The sequence below is a fragment of the Hemibagrus wyckioides genome, linkage group LG15 (assembly GCF_019097595.1).
Source record: "Hemibagrus wyckioides isolate EC202008001 linkage group LG15, SWU_Hwy_1.0, whole genome shotgun sequence".
Taxonomy (NCBI): domain Eukaryota; kingdom Metazoa; phylum Chordata; class Actinopteri; order Siluriformes; family Bagridae; genus Hemibagrus; species Hemibagrus wyckioides.
Genome location: NC_080724.1, coordinates 8869921 through 8887567, shown reverse-complemented (window position 1 = coordinate 8887567; position 17647 = coordinate 8869921). Strand labels below are relative to the sequence as shown.

Below are 17647 nucleotides of genomic sequence, written 5' to 3'. Positions count from 1 at the left end.
TAATACAGCTGACAGTTGACTCTGGAATATTTAGGAGCGAGGAAATTTCACGACTGGATTTGTTGCACAGGTGGCATCCTATCACAGTTCCACGCTGGAATTCACTGAGCTCCTGAGAGCGACCCATTCTTTCACAAATGTTTGTAAAAACAGTCTGCATGCCTAGGTGCTTGATTTTATACACCTGTGGCCATGGAAGTGATTGGAACACCTGATTCTGATTATTTGGATGGGTGAGCGAATACTTTTGGCAATATAGTGTATATTCACTGACGGCTAAGTGTGTGTGTGTGTGTGTGTGTGTAAAGGATGTTTAGGATGATATAGTTACATGTGTCCTACACATTCCTCTTTGCTCAGGGATAATAGTTCACCCTATATAGCTTTCTCTTTAGTTTTCTTTGAACCATGTCAAATATCAGATACTGAAGCTCCCTCCTCTAATCATTAGCTGACACAAAAAAAGAAATATAAAACTTCTTTCCAGCTATATGCAGTTGATACACAGCTGTACAATTCCTGCTAATCGCCGGCCTGTCAGCTTCTGGTTGGATTGTTTAGAAAATGTATCGTGGATGAGGATAAACACAAGATAAAAACAGAGGTCATTATAATTGCGAGACAAAAAACAAATGAAGAGGCGATCTCGACTCCCTGCCTCTTAAGGCATCGTTATTTCAGGAATCTTTCCTGATAATTTTTTTTTTTTCAACTGAGGTCACTATCATCTCCATAATAAAGTCTTAAGAACAAGGACAGTCTACTGCTAAGTTAAAAAAAAAAAGTGTACACATCTCTAACCACTAGCCTTGAGTAGTGTCTTATCTAACCTACCCAGGATCTCTATTTCTCAGTTCAGTGTATACTGCAGCCAGAATTCACCTCATTTACACCAAATATGAATCTGCTGGTCATCTGAAGATGCAACACAGCCTGCAGGAGACACCCATGCCCTGCCCCCTGACCTTTGAGCTTTTGACTTTTGACCAGCTTTGTGAGGTCTAGTGCTCCTGCTCAATTCATGCAGACTAAAGGAATCATGTCTAGCTTGTGCTCATTTGAAAACCACTGGGGTATGTTGACCAAATCCTTGGACTATAAGGATACAGAGATCAGATTAAATGAGATATTCTGGCAATGGGAAGCTTGTTATAAACATAATTATTAATACATTAAACTTATATAAATAAAATGTGCTAGCATTGGGACATTCCACAACATGATATATTAGTGTCAATGCATAAATATATTTATTTCTTTAATACATTTCTAAAAATTTGTATTTGTTTGCAAGTTGCTGTGGTATAAGAAGAATAAACTTCAATTCTGCATCACGGGCCGTATCACTGCATTGTTGATTATTTATCTGTAACTGCACTCCCTTGAGTGTTTTATACCTTACCTGAGTGGACTTCTCTTGTTTAATTAAGTTGTCTTTATTTGTCACATATACACATTACTGCACAGTGAAATTCTTTCTTTGCATATCCCAAAGAATAGAAAGAACTGCTGGGTAGGGGTCAGAGTGCAGGGTCAGAGTGCAGTGTCAGCCATAATGCAGTGTCCCTGGAGCAGGGTGGGTTGGGGACCTTTCTCAACGACCCAATGGTGGCAGCTTGGTGGTGCAGGAGCTTGAACCCCAAGCTTCTGGTCAACAACTGAGAGCCTTAACCACTTGAGCTACCACCGCCCCCATTGGTGCTATAAAGGGTCTCAATTCTGGTCCAAGAGCACCACCTCACCTGGAGACCTGCACATTTTAGGGTTTACAGTGAGAATCCTGAAGTGTGTTTGGATCCTGCAGGACAAGAGATTTAAACGAACAAATACAATTTCCACAATAGACACTGCAGATATCAAAAGGGTGCAAGTTCAAGATTCAAGAAGCTTTATTGTCATTTCAACCACATATAGCTGATGCAGTACATAGTGAAATGAAACGAGTGGTCATGAGTGTGCTCTGGCTCACAATGGGGAAAAAAAAATGGAGTATGTGGCCAGTCAGAGAACACATTATGCATAATTAGGTGAAAAATAAAAGTTTCACGTTTCTCATCAAAACGTGATTTCATTTTTGATATTAGACTTAAATAAAACAGATTTCTAACTGCTAGGATGAATTATGTATATAGCATTAAACAGTAATGAAATAAATGAAATGCTCACTAAGGCTCACGAGCTTTATGTTATCATGATATCATCCACATGGATGGAATGTAACTTTTGGAAACCTTTAAGACCCGGGTTCGAGTCTCGGTTCAGGTGTGCGTGTCGGGTCGATTTTATTCAGGGATTCGGAAACACATGATGAATTCATGCCGGATGTATGAAAGCAAGTCTTACGTTTTATTGCAACTTAATTCATTCACGTGGACGTACGTGTTCCAATGATGTAAATTCAGTGCACAATGCCACATGTCTATAAAGCTTGCCAAGCCAGTAGGCATTTAGGCCACCAGTACGGACTTTCCTTGCATATTTAGGCCACAGTCTCAATACTCACATATCAATCAATAGTTTACAATCTCGACTCTCACCATCCAGTAACCCAAGAGCTCGAGACGGCGACATCCGAGATGGTACTTAATCGCTTCTTTATTCATTATTCATATCTACCTTGGTAATGCTTGTAATCCTATTGCGCCCACTCCAGAACTTTAATTAAGTTGCAAGTGAAATTTGCGACGAAAGTGTGTTCCTCACATCTTTTTTTTTTCTTTTTCAGAGCAGCTTGATGAACGAAAAGTTTTTTTGACAAAGCACCACCCTGTCAGTGAAAGCGCGCTCCGTGTGCGTCCGGCCTGTGGGGGGCGTTAGGACCGCGCGGACGGTGGATAAATGCTCGTCCGTGTGGCACCTGTTGCGTTCAAAGGGAAAACCGGGAGGACGATGTGCTCAGTCTTTCTGCTCGGGGAGTCTTTCAACAAACAGCTAAACGACTTTTACCACATCCCGAGTGAGCACACACACACACACACACACACCGACACGCAGGCACGCGCGATCTCACCGCGTGAGACGGGAAATAACGAGTTTCTAGGTCACGCGATCTGAGTGACGCTACGTCCAGGTAAGTCTTAAGCTGTGAAGATTTCTTATGTATTAATATCCATGACGTCCTTTAGGAAGATCGCCACTTTCCTCACCTCAAACTAGATCAGACAAGAGAGTTTGGGCAGGCTTTGATCGTGTATAAATAGGAACTCTTCAATTGTATTTCATTAAACAAGCTCTTGTTCTTCTGGTCATGTAGATGAACATCATGTGGAGTAAATTATCTCAGGCTGAACTAAATAAAAAGCCTCTTAGTTGTGTTTAATGAGTCGGATTTCCTGTTCAGTGTTACACCGTTTTTCCGTCCATGAGGAAGTACTTGACACATCTCTATGACCGCGAAGAAAAGAGAGAGAGAGCAAAAAAACGCAGTAACTATTAGGTCATTCCTCATATATACACCACTTGCACAAAATATACATTTCAAAACATTTCCCAGTTATTTGGTTATTATATAGTGTATATATATATATATATAGATAGATAGATAGATAGATAGATAGATAGATAGATATAGATATAGAGATATATATATATATATATATATATATATATATATATATATATTATTATAGTTATTGGTAAGTGGTAAATGAGGTCAGATGGACGTAGAGGAAGGATGGAATCCGGCCTTAATACCTTACATTGTCTTGATTGATAATGTAAACCAAAATAAATACCAGGGGAACCTGTTTTGCTACAGGCTACAGGTAAGAGGCGAGCTGTCTCAAATGTGTCTTTGTAGTTCTGTTAAACTTTTAACTCCCATATTTGTTTAGTCATTAGAATGAATAATCATAGTGTTTGACTAGGCATCGCTTCAGGACAGGTAAGACAGGAGCTTTCTGAAGAAAATGACCCATAAGTCTGATTACTTAAATTTCCAAGAGCAGGTCAAACTGCCCCTAAATACTGAAGTGTCTATTCACCTGTGTTGCTTCAGTCTGTTTCTGACAACAACTGACCAGAAATAAGTGGATTTGTAGGTAGATTTGCCCGTTAGGTGTGAAAGGGAGTAACTGTGTGTGAGAGAGTGTGAATGTGTATAAGTGTGTGTGTGTGTGTGTGTGTGAGAGAGAGAGAGAGAGAGAGAGAGAGAGAGAGAGAGAGAGAAAAAGAGTGTGAATGTGTATAAGTATGTGTGTGAGAGTGAGAGAGGTGAGTTTTATTGTATTCCCGTCCTGGTTTTTTAAATGTGGGTTTTGTTTGTAGAAATTTAATCTCAAGTCTTAAATCTCAAAACTTGCTTTCGTTTTTGTTTATTGTCAGACTTGAGATTAAATTAAGATCTAGTTGTTTGTTTTTGGAGTTTTGGGTGCTCAGAAAGGATCCGCCTGTCCAACCATCGAAAGGAAGTTTCATTTGGATGGATGCATGAACCAATCAATCAACCAATCAATCAATCAATCACTCAATATTGGTTCACCCCCAGCTGGTGTCCAACACGCTATTCACACTATTCACTCATACCATAGCCAATCCATATAATGACATTATTAGCTGGAAGGATTAAGCGAAAGACCCCAAAGGAAACCCAGATGGACAGAGTACATGTTTTGATATTTGTATGACTAGAAGTTGGATGCATTTATCCAAAACAAGTTACTAAAATTGTTGTTTCCACTGGTACTTTTATTTACTAAAGACTTTTTTTCATAGTCAATAAATGAATTCTCTTGTGTTTCAATACATTGTGCCTAACAAATCTAAACAGATGAATTTCCCCAAAACATTCTTCAGAATTTTAAGACTTTTGCTTTTGTAAAACAAACCAGATTGAAGCTCAGAATATATAATGCGTATTACTTTGTTGTTTGTTCGTAGCATATTTTCAACTTTTCAGTGGGAATTCCAATATTTAAACAGGCCACCTTAATGTAATAACTATAAGTAAATGAAGTTTTTTTATATATAAAATGCAGCATGAGACAATATTAAACTTTTCCCAGAGCAAAATTGGGTGTAGAATTTTGTAACATGGGATGCGTCTTGTTCTCGTCGTGTGTGTAAGAGTTCTGATGTATTGCTTTGTACAATGTACAATGGACAGCTGAAAAAAAAGAGAAAAAAAAACAGAGCCTGGCACTATTGTGTGTGTGTGTGTGTGTGTGTGGATGCAAAGCATGTGGTAGCGTCCAGTGGCTGGTGTGCTTCATGTCGTCTGCCTCGTTTGCTAATAAGAACCTGCTCCCGCTATTGAAATTAGTGTAATAAATACATGCGCAGTGTTTATTTGCATGGTACGCTACACGTCTCCATATTATTGTTTGCCTCCTGTTTTCCAGCCTTTAAGATGCGCCTGAGACGTAGGGTCTCCCCGCTGAAGCTGGCCATGCTGGGCGGTGCTCTGTTCATGCTGGTCCTCGTGGTGCTACAGAGAGATGTGGGTGGAGGTGTTCAAGAGCCCTGGTTCCAGGACTTATCTAACCGCAAGGAACAGATGCTGGAGTTAGTCCGCGGTGCCATGAACAACCTGCCCTTCCAGATTCCGGGCCAACCTGGGACTGCACACCTACCTTTAGAAGACAACATGGATAAAAACTGCCCCTCAGGCTTCTACAGCCAGGCTGATCTCAAACCTCTGATCGAGAGGCCACTGGAGGATCCAAATAGCCATGGCGCCGGAGGGAGCGCGTTCCAGGAGGACAATCTCACTCCGGATGAAGTGAAGGAGAAGGAAGAGGGCATGACCAGGCACTGCTTTAACCAGTTCGCTAGTGATCGGATCTCCCTGCACCGCAGCCTTGGAGAGGACACCCGGCCTCCAGAGTAAGAACATTTTGTGCATGTTTATTTCCAGTCCAGGGACGTTAGTCATTATCTGACTATATAAAATGTCACACCTCAACCTTGGTTTCTTTATACTAGTGTTCGTGAGCTGATCTGATCTGATTTTGACTCAAGGGTTGAACCTGAAAATTTATAACTGTTAACCAAACACTCATTTCTGATAAGGTTATGTACAGTAGAGTTTTTAGTAAGGACCTGCTAATCAGGCTTTCACTCGTGTTTGTTGTGAAGAAAAACCAACAGTAGGAACCGTTTTAATCTCAGGCCTAACTCTGTACAAAACCTGCTTCCCTGGATATTCAGATATCACGTACGTTCTTATGAATACTGTCACGAGTCAATGGCGCTAACGTGGCAGCTCTGGGTCGTGCCAGCTGGCATGATCTCATACACCGAAGACGTCCGTTTATTGCCGGCCACAGAAATCGGTGTTGTAATGCTAGTTCTGCATTAAAGCTTTTTCTGGGGGTGCAGAGAAAATGTTTTTAATGCTTAATCTTACAGAGCAAAAAAAAAAACAAAAAAAAGTTTTACACAACTGAGCTGAATTCTCCATTTGGATTATTTAACAAAGAAAAAAATTTTCATTGATGTGGTTTTTTGGAGATTTATGGAAGGAGTCTCCAGTTTAAGCACTTTGTCACAATCAGTAGGTCCTGAGAAACACATGGTTTCCTCTTTGTGGTTTCTCTGTCATTTCCCAGGCCGTGTTTTCTGTGTTAAAATTAGTACAGAAAGGAGAAATGAGAGACTGGGGAGAGATCTAGTGTTTATAGCTGCTACAAAGATCATGGCTGGTTCACTCCAGTCAGTGTAGCTATAAATAGATAAAAATAAAGAAAAATGTATTGGTCTTAAGCAAATAGAAAACATGACAGTCTGGAAATTTGCCATGATCTAAGGAAAATAATACACTTTCTGATGTGTTTACTGTAAATGAAGCTCTGAGTGGTATCCGTAACTCCATACTATCATAGATTGCATTTCCTATATAACGGCACACCTTTTTACCAGTATTCTTGTGGAAGTCGTCTTATGGGCCATTTTCAATCAGTATAAACAAATGTAAATGATTTTATCTCCTCAAGTCTGATATAAACTCTTTTGGCTTTCACTGTTAGATTTGTTCCCTCTGTTGGATAACAGAATTTTAGTGGTTGAAGATACCTTCAAAGATCCTTAAGAACAAGCACTTGGGGCATCTCAGAGAGCAGAAATGGGTTTGATCTCAACATTGAATTTGCAGATAGAAACATTTGTGTGAAAAAATAACCTTTTTTTATTATTATTTTAGAACATTCCTATGAAATTACTGCCCCTAGTAAGCTGGATAAAACAGAAATATTTATGGAAAAACTACAAATTCCTAAACCCCTGAGTCTCTACTTTCATATGAGCTTCATATTAACCATCACTGTGGAATGAGACATGACCGAGACGTTCAATGCTCTACATGGACACAACCAAACAGAGCTAAAGGCTATAATTTACGATTTGTTACGATGACTGCTACTGGGCAACTATTTTCTACACCAGGAAGAAATGCTATTGTCTTTGATTGCACTCCAAGTATGGGCTTTCCTAATGCACTACTCTGTTATGTAATTCCTGCCGTTCCTCCTACATACACTATATTGCCAAAAGTATTCGCTCACCCATCCAAATAATCAGAATCAGGTGTTCCAATCACTTCCATGGCCACAGGTGTATAAAATCAAGCACCTAGGCATGCAGACTGTTTTTACAAACATTTGTGAAAGAATGGGTCGCTCTCAGGAGCTCAGTGAATTCCAGCGTGGAACTGTGATAGGATGCCACCTGTGCAACAAATCCAGTCATGAAATTTCCTCGCTCCTAAATATTCCACAGTCAACTGTCAGCTGTATTATAAGAACGTGGAAGTGTTTGGGAACGACAGCAACTCAGCCATGAAGTGGTAGGCTACGTAAACTGACAGAGCGGGGTCAGTGGACGCTGAGGCGCATAGTGCGAAGAGGTCGCCAACTTTCTGCAGAGTCAATCGCTACAGACCTCCAAACTTCATGTGGCCTTCAGATTAGCTCAAGAACAGTGCGCAGAGAGCTTCATGGAATGGGTTTCCATGGCTGAGCAGCTGCATCCAAGCCATACATCACCAAGTGCAATGCAAAGTGTCGGATACAGTGGTGTAAAGCACGCCGCCACTGGACTCTAGAGCAGTGGAGACGCGTTCTCTGGAGTGACGAATCGCGCTTCTCCATCTGGCAATCTGATGGACGAGTCTGGGTTTGGCGGTTGCCAGGAGAACGGTACTTGTCTGACTGCATTGTGCCAAGTGTAAAGTTTGGTGGAGGGGGGATTATGGTGTGGGGTTGTTTTTCAGGAGCTGGTCTTGGCCCCTTAGTTCCAGTGAAAGGAACTCTGAATGCTTCAGCATACCAAGACATTTTGGACAATTCCATGCTCCCAACTTTGTGGGAACAGTTTGGAGCTGGCCCCTTCCTCTTCCAACATGACTGTGCACCAGAGCACAAAGCAAGGTCCATAAAGACATGGATGACAGAGTCTGGTGTGGATGAACTTGACTGGCCTGCACAGAGTCCTGACCTCAACCTGATAGAACACCTTTGGGATGAATTAGAGTGGAGACTGAGAGCCAGACCTTCTCGTCCAACATCAGTGTGTGACCTCACAAATGCGCTTCTGGAAGAATGGTCAAAAATTCCCATAAACACACTCCTAAACCTTGTGGACAGCCTTCCCAGAAGAGTTGAAGCTGTTATAGCTGCAAAGGGTGGACCGACGTCATATTGAACCCTATGGATTAGGAATGGGATGTCACTTAAGTTCATATGCGAGTTAAGGCAGGTGAGCGAATACTTTTGGCAATATAGTGTAGTTCAGGACCTAAATCACAAACTCAAAAAAAAGGAAAAAAAGAAAACCCAAATGATTAGTAATAATCTGTAAAACAGATGTGTAATGAATTCATGCAGTAATAATCTCTGGTGAGTCTGAACTTTTAAGCAGTCTACCTATTTATAGTAATATAGTAAAATACTGTTGGTTAAAAGACCCAAGTCCTTGGTGGTTCCGGAGTAAAACTATATGTAAACAGTATTCTGAGCAGTTTCTGAGTAAAGTCTGTCTTTTTTTTTTTTTTTTTCTCCCCCCTACCATGTGAAAATGTTTTAACATCACCACAGTGATTCTAACCAAATTTTATTAATTTTATAAGACCTTTCCATAGTAACAACTTATGCAGGGACATATATAGTGGATGCTTCCCATAAATGTAAATTATGAGGAAGGTTTTTTAATTTTATTGATTTACATTTATTTATTTATTTATTTTTGAGGAAGGAGCCTTTTTTTTTTTTAAACAGACATAACAGAGCTATAACTTTCATTATTCTTACACAGGAATGACTTCAGGAATTTGTACAGTAGTTTCCCCAAAAGAGAAGTCTTATTCGCTTAAAGAGAGAGAGCATAAATAGAGAAGGAACAACGTGAAATGAACAAATGAAATGCACAATAATTTAGTTTTGCAGATGTTCCACAACATTAATTCAAACTAGAAAAAAAGAATAAAAATTTTATTTATTTATTTATTTATAACTTGGGAGTTTATGGATCATTTTCTGGTTATTTTCCTAAAAAATTTTTTTTTGTTATTTTCTCACTACACCTCTCATTTCTTTCCCGCAGGTGTGTAGACCGCAAATTCCTCCGATGTCCCCCGCTTCCCACCACCAGCGTGATCATCGTGTTCCACAACGAGGCCTGGTCCACCCTGCTGCGCACCGTCTACAGCGTACTACACACCGCCCCGGCCGCCCTGCTGCGAGAAATCATACTGGTGGATGACGCAAGCACAGCAGGTGGGTGCGGTGTTTAACGAGAGCGCTTACGATATCGCGCTTTAGCACAATATAAAGCTCAGGATCTTGGCTCTGCACTCAGTTTTATTGCTGACCTAAGTGCTCTGCCCCAAGTGCAAACAAGTTCACCAACCACCTGTAACTGTATTTGTACAACGTGTATCAGTTCCCGAGCCTTTTTTTCATGTGCCAACAGCGCATGGAGTGTTCTTTCAAAAAGAGGAATGTCAAACCTTAATGCATCTGCTATATGACTTAAGATATACACCGAAGGAAGGAGGTTTTGTGAAAAGTGGAACTCTAACCACGGAAAAAGAGCTTACTCGCTCAGCAACCGAGTCATGCAGAGTTTGCATCCATTCACAACTCGCTTCTGTTGACGTGTTCGTGTTCATACACTCGTATAGACTGCCTTTTTCCCAGAGGTTTTCATTTCCCATCATTAACTCAAATCAGTGTGTGAGAAAGACAGCTTACTTTTGTAAATATTTCCTGTACTTTTGCTTTCATGCTTTAAGTACATTTAAGAGTTTATGTCTTTCTACTTTGAATGGTGAAAGTTTTAGACAAAAAGTCCAGGCACAGGCTCTTATTTGAATAAGTATTTAGATGAGTTGCACTACTACATGGATAAAGATTCGGGGGTTTTTTACCACCACTGTACAAAAATTTCCACAGGCCACAAAAAGCCAAAACAAACAGTCCATGTATGCTTGAATATTACATTACACTAGTTTTGGACACATGACCGTCACACCCTTGAGTGCTTATTTTTGAACATCTCATTCCAGATTTAGTCCTCCTTCACTGTTAGAATAACCTCTACACTTCTTGAAAGGCTTTCTACTAGACTTTGGAGCAAGGCTGCTGGGATTTGGGTTCATTCAGCTACAAGAGCATTAATGAGATCGGGAAGTGAGGCCTGGTGTGTAGTCGGTGCTCCAGTTCCAGTTCAATGGTGTTCAGAGGGGTTGGGGATCAGGGCTCTGTGCAGGACACTCCAGATCTTTCACTCCGAGCTTTACATAACTCTCTGTGAGAGTTGCTGGATTTGCAGATTTGAGTCTGTTAGTTCCAGTGAAATGGAAATTGTAATACTAATGCTACATAATGTAAACTGTGTGTTTCCAACTTGCACAAAACCACAAATGGGTCAGGTGTCACTTTAAGTCATATAGTTGATGTGAAACCACTGACAAAACACAATCCAATAAAATGGATCACCTCATGGTCAACATATCGACAGAAAATCTCGATGCTAACCAGTCTCACAGAATATCTTTTCCGTGGGATATGAGGACGGAACTCCATTTCAGGGAGCTGAAAATTTGTCCAACAGCTAACACAATGCGCTACATTTAATAACTTTATTATCGGTTTTAGTCTGGAAAACATATTTAATTTGCTAACTAGCTTAACATGCAATATTAAAATTGCAATATTAAATAATTATTATTAATATTAAATATTAAATATGCAATATTAAAATTACCATTTGTAAAAAGGTATATTTTAAACGCATCCTTCAAGCTGACTTTACTTTATATTTGACTTTTTGATTCAGTTTATCACATCCTAAATTCTTTAAAAATTGCAAAAATAAATTGCTCACAATGTTTCATGTGTGGTTGTTGTTGGTTTTTATGCTGTTTTTTTTTTTTAATTTGTTTTCTTTTATATTTCCTCGTTCCAGGTCACCTGCATTCTCAGCTGGACGAGTACATAAAGATGCTGAAGGTGGTTAAAGTCGTGCGACAGAAGGAGAGGAAGGGACTCATCACGGCCCGGCTGCTGGGAGCCAGTCACGCTCAGGGCGAGATCCTCACCTTCCTCGATGCTCACTGTAGGGTCAAGCACTGCTTTCTCCATTTTCATTTCCCAATTATATTTAACTATAATTACTGGTAGTTTATATGATTACACCCTCCGTTTTCGTTCATTTTGTTCAATTACACCTAACATTTTCGATTCGAGAGAAAAGTGAATGTTTTGACTCACATGAGAGTGCAAGCAAACAACTTCTGGCTCGTTCTCAGTTCTCCTGTAAGATGACTTTGTTTTGATGAGGTGTGTTTAGGCTCCAGACAGGGAAAAAATGACAGATGTTTGCTGTTTGCTTTTCTATTACCCTCCCAACATGAATCACACAGATTCCTTCAAGACATACAAAAAGATCTGAAAAGTTTGAAAAACCTGCCACTCCAGTGGTCATACATCGCATTCTTGTGCTAATTTTGAATGAAGTTAACGCAAGTGGGGTTTTTTTTTTCTCCAGGCGAATGTTTTCATGGCTGGCTTGAACCGCTGCTCGCTCGTATCGTGGAAGAGCCGAAGGCTGTCGTGAGCCCGGAAATCACCACCATCGACTTAAACACGTTCAAGTTTAACAAGCCTGTGGCCACTGCACGCGCTCACAACCGTGGGAACTTTGATTGGAGCCTGACGTTCGGCTGGGAGGCCATACCTCACTACGAGCAGGCAAAGCGCAAAGATGAGACCTACCCTGTCAAGTGAGTCTCTCTTTCTCTCTCATGGCCACTCTGTCTCTCTCTCTCTCTCTCTCTCTCTCTCTCTCTCTCTCTCTCTCTCTCTGTCTCTCTGTGTTTTGTCTTCCACACACACACTGTATAGCTCCATGTGACAATGGTAAGGTCACTGTGTCTACAAGTCAGTGCTGGTAGTTACTGGTCAAGGCCGTGTTTAACAGCAGCAGTCTGTTTCATATGACCTGAAATAGATGGGGCTGTAATGTGCAGTTTGTTCATTTTTTCCCCCTAGACTGAAGAATATAAAAATAAAGCTGACTAAAAAGTAATTATGAGAACTGACAGTGGATCATATTTATATAGAAAACTGTCACAGAGCAGGGGTCCCCTTTAAATTCTCATCATCCATTTACTCAAATATTAGTCATTATTCCAGCATTTACAATAATACTTTGTATACATATTATAGATTTCTTTTATTTCTGAATCATTCAAACCAATTATTAGTAAAGTTAGAGCTAGTTGGAATCATAGCCACATTTTCCGGCAGTAATTAAATTCAGCTCTCCTACTGATTTGAAAGGTCTATGAATTGAATTATTTCTGTAAGACATGTCCCCTATGTCATTATTCCTGTTTCTGAAACCTCTTTATTTCTTTTGAGACTCAACATGTAACACTTTACTGAGATTTTTACTTCAGATTTTACTTCATTATTGTTTGGGTTCTGGGAGAACCAATTGTGTATAATATTATTATTGTTATTATTATTATTTTTATTATTATAAATCATTAAATAATAATAATATTTTCGATTTAAATTAATTCGGTTTTTTCCCTTTATCTAACAAATACACAGTAGACTTAAAATTTAGCTTTAACTTCCTGTAAGTTAAAAAAATGTTTCAAACAAACAAACAAAAAAACAAATGAAGGTTAAAAAACGATGCAGTTGGCTGACTTGTCTTGGAGGGACAACTGGGGGGGAAAATTTCAAACTAGAAAGATATTTAGTATGAAGCACTAAGCAGATAAAACAATGCTAATTTTATCTTAAGCCAAGGTCATGTCTCACAGTGACCCCAAACAGTATATGAGGGTTAAGTCCCAAATCGTCAGTTTGGTGTCAGAGGCGTAAAACAGACAAATCTCTGATTTGGTAGACACCATGTACCAAAGATAGTTGTACCAAATGTCCGAAAGGCTGTCATTGTTTTAGCTTTTTTATTGTCAAGTTCATCGATTATGTCCCATGTATGAGTTCACCTCTGTATTGGAGGTTATTATATTATTAATGAATTAACTTAATTTCGTAAATTCTAGCACCGCCATGAAGCCCCACCCTCCCCAGTCTTCCTTCAGTGACTGTTTCTGTCTGTACAACATTCTCCTGAACAGATGCAACATAATCAGGGGAATTCCCTACATCAAGTTTTTTCCCTCCACGGTTATTAGGCAGATTTTGGGTTTCACCTTGTTTTACCTTTTCTTTCTTCTCCTTCCTTCAGAACACCAGCCTTTGCTGGCGGTTTGTTCTCCATTTCCAAAGCCTATTTCGAGGAAATCGGAACCTATGACGACAAAATGGAGATCTGGGGCGGCGAGAACATAGAGATGTCCTTTCGGGTTTGTTAAACTCTCTGTGAGACGTTTTACTACACTAAGCTTCCCTTACTGTATCTCATGTCGGCTAACTGGAAACAAATGCTCAGGTGTGGCAATGTGGAGGTCAGCTGGAGATCATCCCCTGCTCCGTGGTCGGTCACGTCTTCCGCACCAAAAGTCCGCACACTTTCCCCAAAGGGACCGAAGTCATCGTGCGTAACCAGGTCCGCTTGGCTGAGGTGTGGATGGATGATTTTAAACAAATCTATTACCGCCGCAACCGGAATGCAGCCAGGATTGCCAAAGAGGTAAATGACTCTCTGTGAGATGAGGTTCCTCTAATTCATATGTATATTAGATTCTTAGAAAAAAAAATTTGAGCATGGAAGGACTAGTAGTGTCAAATTGAGATGACTAATTGTCATAATCCCGGTTTTTCCCATGATACTACTTGAATGATTGCAGCTATATCCCAGGATTATACCACATTTAAGTTTGCTTCACCTGGCTTGGTCATGTACTAACTTTTCTTTGGGTACTATGGCTGGGGACGGCATCTATGGTGTAGTTACACCATTAGATAAAAGTCAATCCCGTGTGAGCGAAAGCATGGAAAGACAATTCTGATAGTTGTTACTTTTGCCTTCTGCTGACTTTGTCTGGCTGAACGTTGACCTGTGAAGTCACAAGTTTCAGATTTGTCAGCCAGTACTGTATTACTGTAAGGCGGGACTGTAATCTCTTCAGTTAGTTTAAAAAAAGGGGGGATAAGCTGCTTATTGATTAAGTAACAATGATCTTTTACCTCCATGTTTTCTTACTGTTGCTTTGTGCACAACTGAAATGAGCTACTTTGTTCACTGACATACGCTAGGGTTTTTACTTTAACATACACAGCCAGGCATAACATTTTGACCACCTGGATTGCAGTCATGCAGCCCCACACGCAACAAACTGTGATGCACTGTGTATTCTGACACCATTCTATCAGAACCAGCATTAACTATTTCACCAATTTGAGCAACAGTAGCTTGTCTGTTTGATCGGATCACACGGGCCAGCCTTTGCTCCTCACGTGCATGAGTAAGCCTTGGCCGCCCATGACCCTGTCGCCGATTCACCACTGTTCCTTCGTTGGACCACTTTTGACAGATACTGACCACTGCAGACCGGGAACACCCTACAGGAGCTGCAGTTTTGGAGATGCTCTGATCCAGTCGTCTAGCTATCACAATTTGTCCTTGTCAAACTCGCTCAAATCCTTACGCTTGCCCATTTTTCCTGCTTCGAACACATCAACTTTGAGGACAAAATGTTCACTTGCTGTCTAATATATCCCACCCACTAACAGGTGCCATGATGAGGAGATAATCAGTCTTATTCACTTCACCTGTCACTGCTCATAATGTTATGGCTGATCGGTGTAGTCTGCAGTATTAGCATGAAGTTATGCAGGAATCAACAGTTTGCAGGTTTAGGATTTAGTCAGGATTTGGGAGGTTTAGGGTCCAAGTCAAATTCAGAATCTCTAGCTTTAAGGTCCAAGTTGAATCCAGAGTCTCTAGTGTTAGGGACCAAGTCAATCCTAGAGTCTTTTGCTTAAGGGACCAAATGGATCCCAGAGTCTCTAGCTTAAAGTCGAGTTGAGTGTTTAAAGTTTAGTTGATCCTTGAAGCATTTTTGTTTTCCTGTTTAACCAACACAGCTTTGTTTTGGGTCCTGCAGAACCGCTATGGTGATATCACAAATAGGCTGACACTCCGGGAAAATTTACGCTGCAAGAACTTTACCTGGTATTTGAACAACGTCTACCCAGAAGCCTTTATTCCCGATCTTAACCCTGTTAAATACGGAGCAGTAAGTCTTCTGTTCAACTTGCATACAATCTCTTTCAGGAGATTTCAACTCATCATATGTGTTTGACTCTGTGGTGTTTGTATCATCATGCAGCTCAAAAACTTGGGGTCTCAGAGCTGTCTGGATGTAGGGGAGAATAATAACGGGGGAAAGCCTTTGATTATGTATGTATGCCACAATATGGGAGGAAATCAGGTAAGACCAGCATCTTGCTGTTGGTTAAATACCAAAGTTTCTAAGTGAATCAGAAAAAAAAAATTCATTTTTACTTCCCTTTTCAGTACTTTGAGTACTCATCACACCAGGAGCTCAGGCATAACTTGGGCAAACAGCTATGTCTGCATGCCAACGCATACCCTGATCAAGTGAAGATCGAGCTGTGCCAGCTGAAGGGTCGTGGCACCAGCGTCGCACCTCAGCAGGAGTGGATCTTCACTAAGGTAATTTTTTTTTTTTTAACTTTGGTGAGATTTTGCGTAGGTCTTCAAATGTAAAACCCAGTGCTGCTTCTGTTGCACCACTTAGCAGTGTGTGCAAAAAAACAAAAAACAAAAACTGACTGGTTTCACTGGGTTTTTCCTTCGGTAAAAGGAGCTATCAGACTGCCAGTCATTTTACACTGAGTTGACGTATGAGTGATGGAAAACACAGAGCTCTGGTTTTATATTCCCCTGAAACATCATGGAAGACATGTCACATCTCAGACAGACCTCTGAATGATTAGATGTGTCAAAACATTGTCACCTAAAACACAGATGGTTTAAGAAGTAAAAGCATGGTACAGTGCAGCAGAGCGGAGATGATTTTCATAGCAGCACTTGCATCTGAAGCAAGATGAACAGGGAAAAACTGTAAAAGAAGAAAAGTGAGTAGAACTAAAAGGGGAAAACAAAGAGCAAAGACAAACGCCAAAAGTCTTGAAATATTTTGACTATTTGACATGAATAAATGTGTTAAAAAAATGTGTTTTTATTTTTGCAGCCCTACTAATCAATCTACGTCTTTCTGTTGCTGTTTTGTAGGACAATTTATTAAAAAACCCTCCCTCTGGGAAGTGCCTGGACTTGAAGAACGACAAGGTAGTCATGAACCGCTGTGACTCAAGAGACCTGAATCAGCACTGGGTGTTCAGCTGATCTCCGTCTCTGCTGAAATGTATTGGAAGTCACACTAATCCAGCCAGAAGTCGTGTGCTTTGAAGCGCACTGGAGCTCACTCCTGGCCCATTTGTGTGAAACGATAGCATGTTGGGTCATTTATTTCCATTCAATGGACCAAACTTTTTTTAAAAAACAAAACAACAAACAAAACCAAACTACAATGAATGTCATATGACTCAGGAATGCAAGCGGAGGCACCGTCTCTAAAAACGGATGAACTGTGGGACAGAACGATCTGACTGCAGTATTGTTTACATGCGCTCAACAAACGTGTGCTTTTCAGCCTTTGCGTTTCAGCCTTCAAACTGCTACTTTTAAAGATTTTATTTATGTTTTAAAAAGTGTCTAAGTATTTTTATTTTTCGATTTTATTTGAAGGCACATGAGACCGCCTTTATTTTGCCAATAAGACATGGTACATGTTATTTTTGTCATAAAAATCATTCCGTTGTCCTGCTACAAGCCAAACTCCAGTGGGGTTTTTCATCATGAAAGATATATATATATATTTTTTTGGTTTAGTTAAGTCAGAGATCATGGTACTCTAGTCTTACTGAACATCCTAAAATGTGCAGCTTAAGTTATAAGACTCTCGACGATCAGGATTGTGAAACAGCTTCGAGACTATGAAGTGAAAACATGAAATGAACACCTTTTGTCCTTGTTCTAATTAAAGCTTTCTTGTGACTTTTCATTGTTCTCCATTATTGTGTGGTCACATTTTTTTTTTCTCAGATGGAGGATATTTATAGATGTCTATCTTTAGTTAGCTTTAATACATGCCAGCGTTTGTGACCGATCAGGTTGTACTACTACTTTTTTTTTTTTTTTT

General features: G+C 40.1%; 1 protein-coding gene across 2 annotated transcripts; it reads left to right on the top strand.

Annotated features, from left to right (window-relative positions):
* The first annotated feature begins 2822 nt into the window (after positions 1-2822).
* On the top strand, positions 2823-17509 carry galnt6 (UDP-N-acetyl-alpha-D-galactosamine:polypeptide N-acetylgalactosaminyltransferase 6 (GalNAc-T6)). 2 transcript variants are annotated; one of them, XM_058410562.1, is made up of 11 exons: positions 2823-3070; positions 5340-5823; positions 9535-9707; positions 11401-11550; positions 11983-12217; positions 13702-13819; positions 13906-14106; positions 15524-15655; positions 15749-15850; positions 15937-16095; positions 16678-17509. In XM_058410562.1, the coding sequence occupies exons 2-11, from the start codon at positions 5348-5350 to the stop codon at positions 16789-16791; spliced, it is 1860 nt and encodes a 619-aa protein (XP_058266545.1). In that variant the 5' UTR covers positions 2823-3070; positions 5340-5347; the 3' UTR covers positions 16792-17509. The 2 variants fall into 2 exon arrangements, with proteins under 2 accessions (XP_058266545.1, XP_058266544.1); XM_058410561.1 differs by having other exon boundaries at positions 2824-2956.
* Positions 17510-17647: the final 138 nt, after the last annotated feature.

What these genes read in the sequence shown, in the direction of transcription:
- galnt6 (XM_058410561.1), top strand. Translation starts at nt 2,839, where the DNA reads ATGCTCGTCCGTGTGGCACCTGTTGCGTTCAAAGGGAAAACCGGGAGG. An exon ending in CACCTTCCTCGATGCTCACT is followed by an intron (nt 11,551 to 11,982) that starts GTAGGGTCAAGC and finishes TTTTTTCTCCAG; the next exon opens with GCGAATGTTTTCATGGCTGG. An exon ending in ACATAGAGATGTCCTTTCGG is followed by an intron (nt 13,820 to 13,905) that starts GTTTGTTAAACT and finishes ACAAATGCTCAG; the next exon opens with GTGTGGCAATGTGGAGGTCA.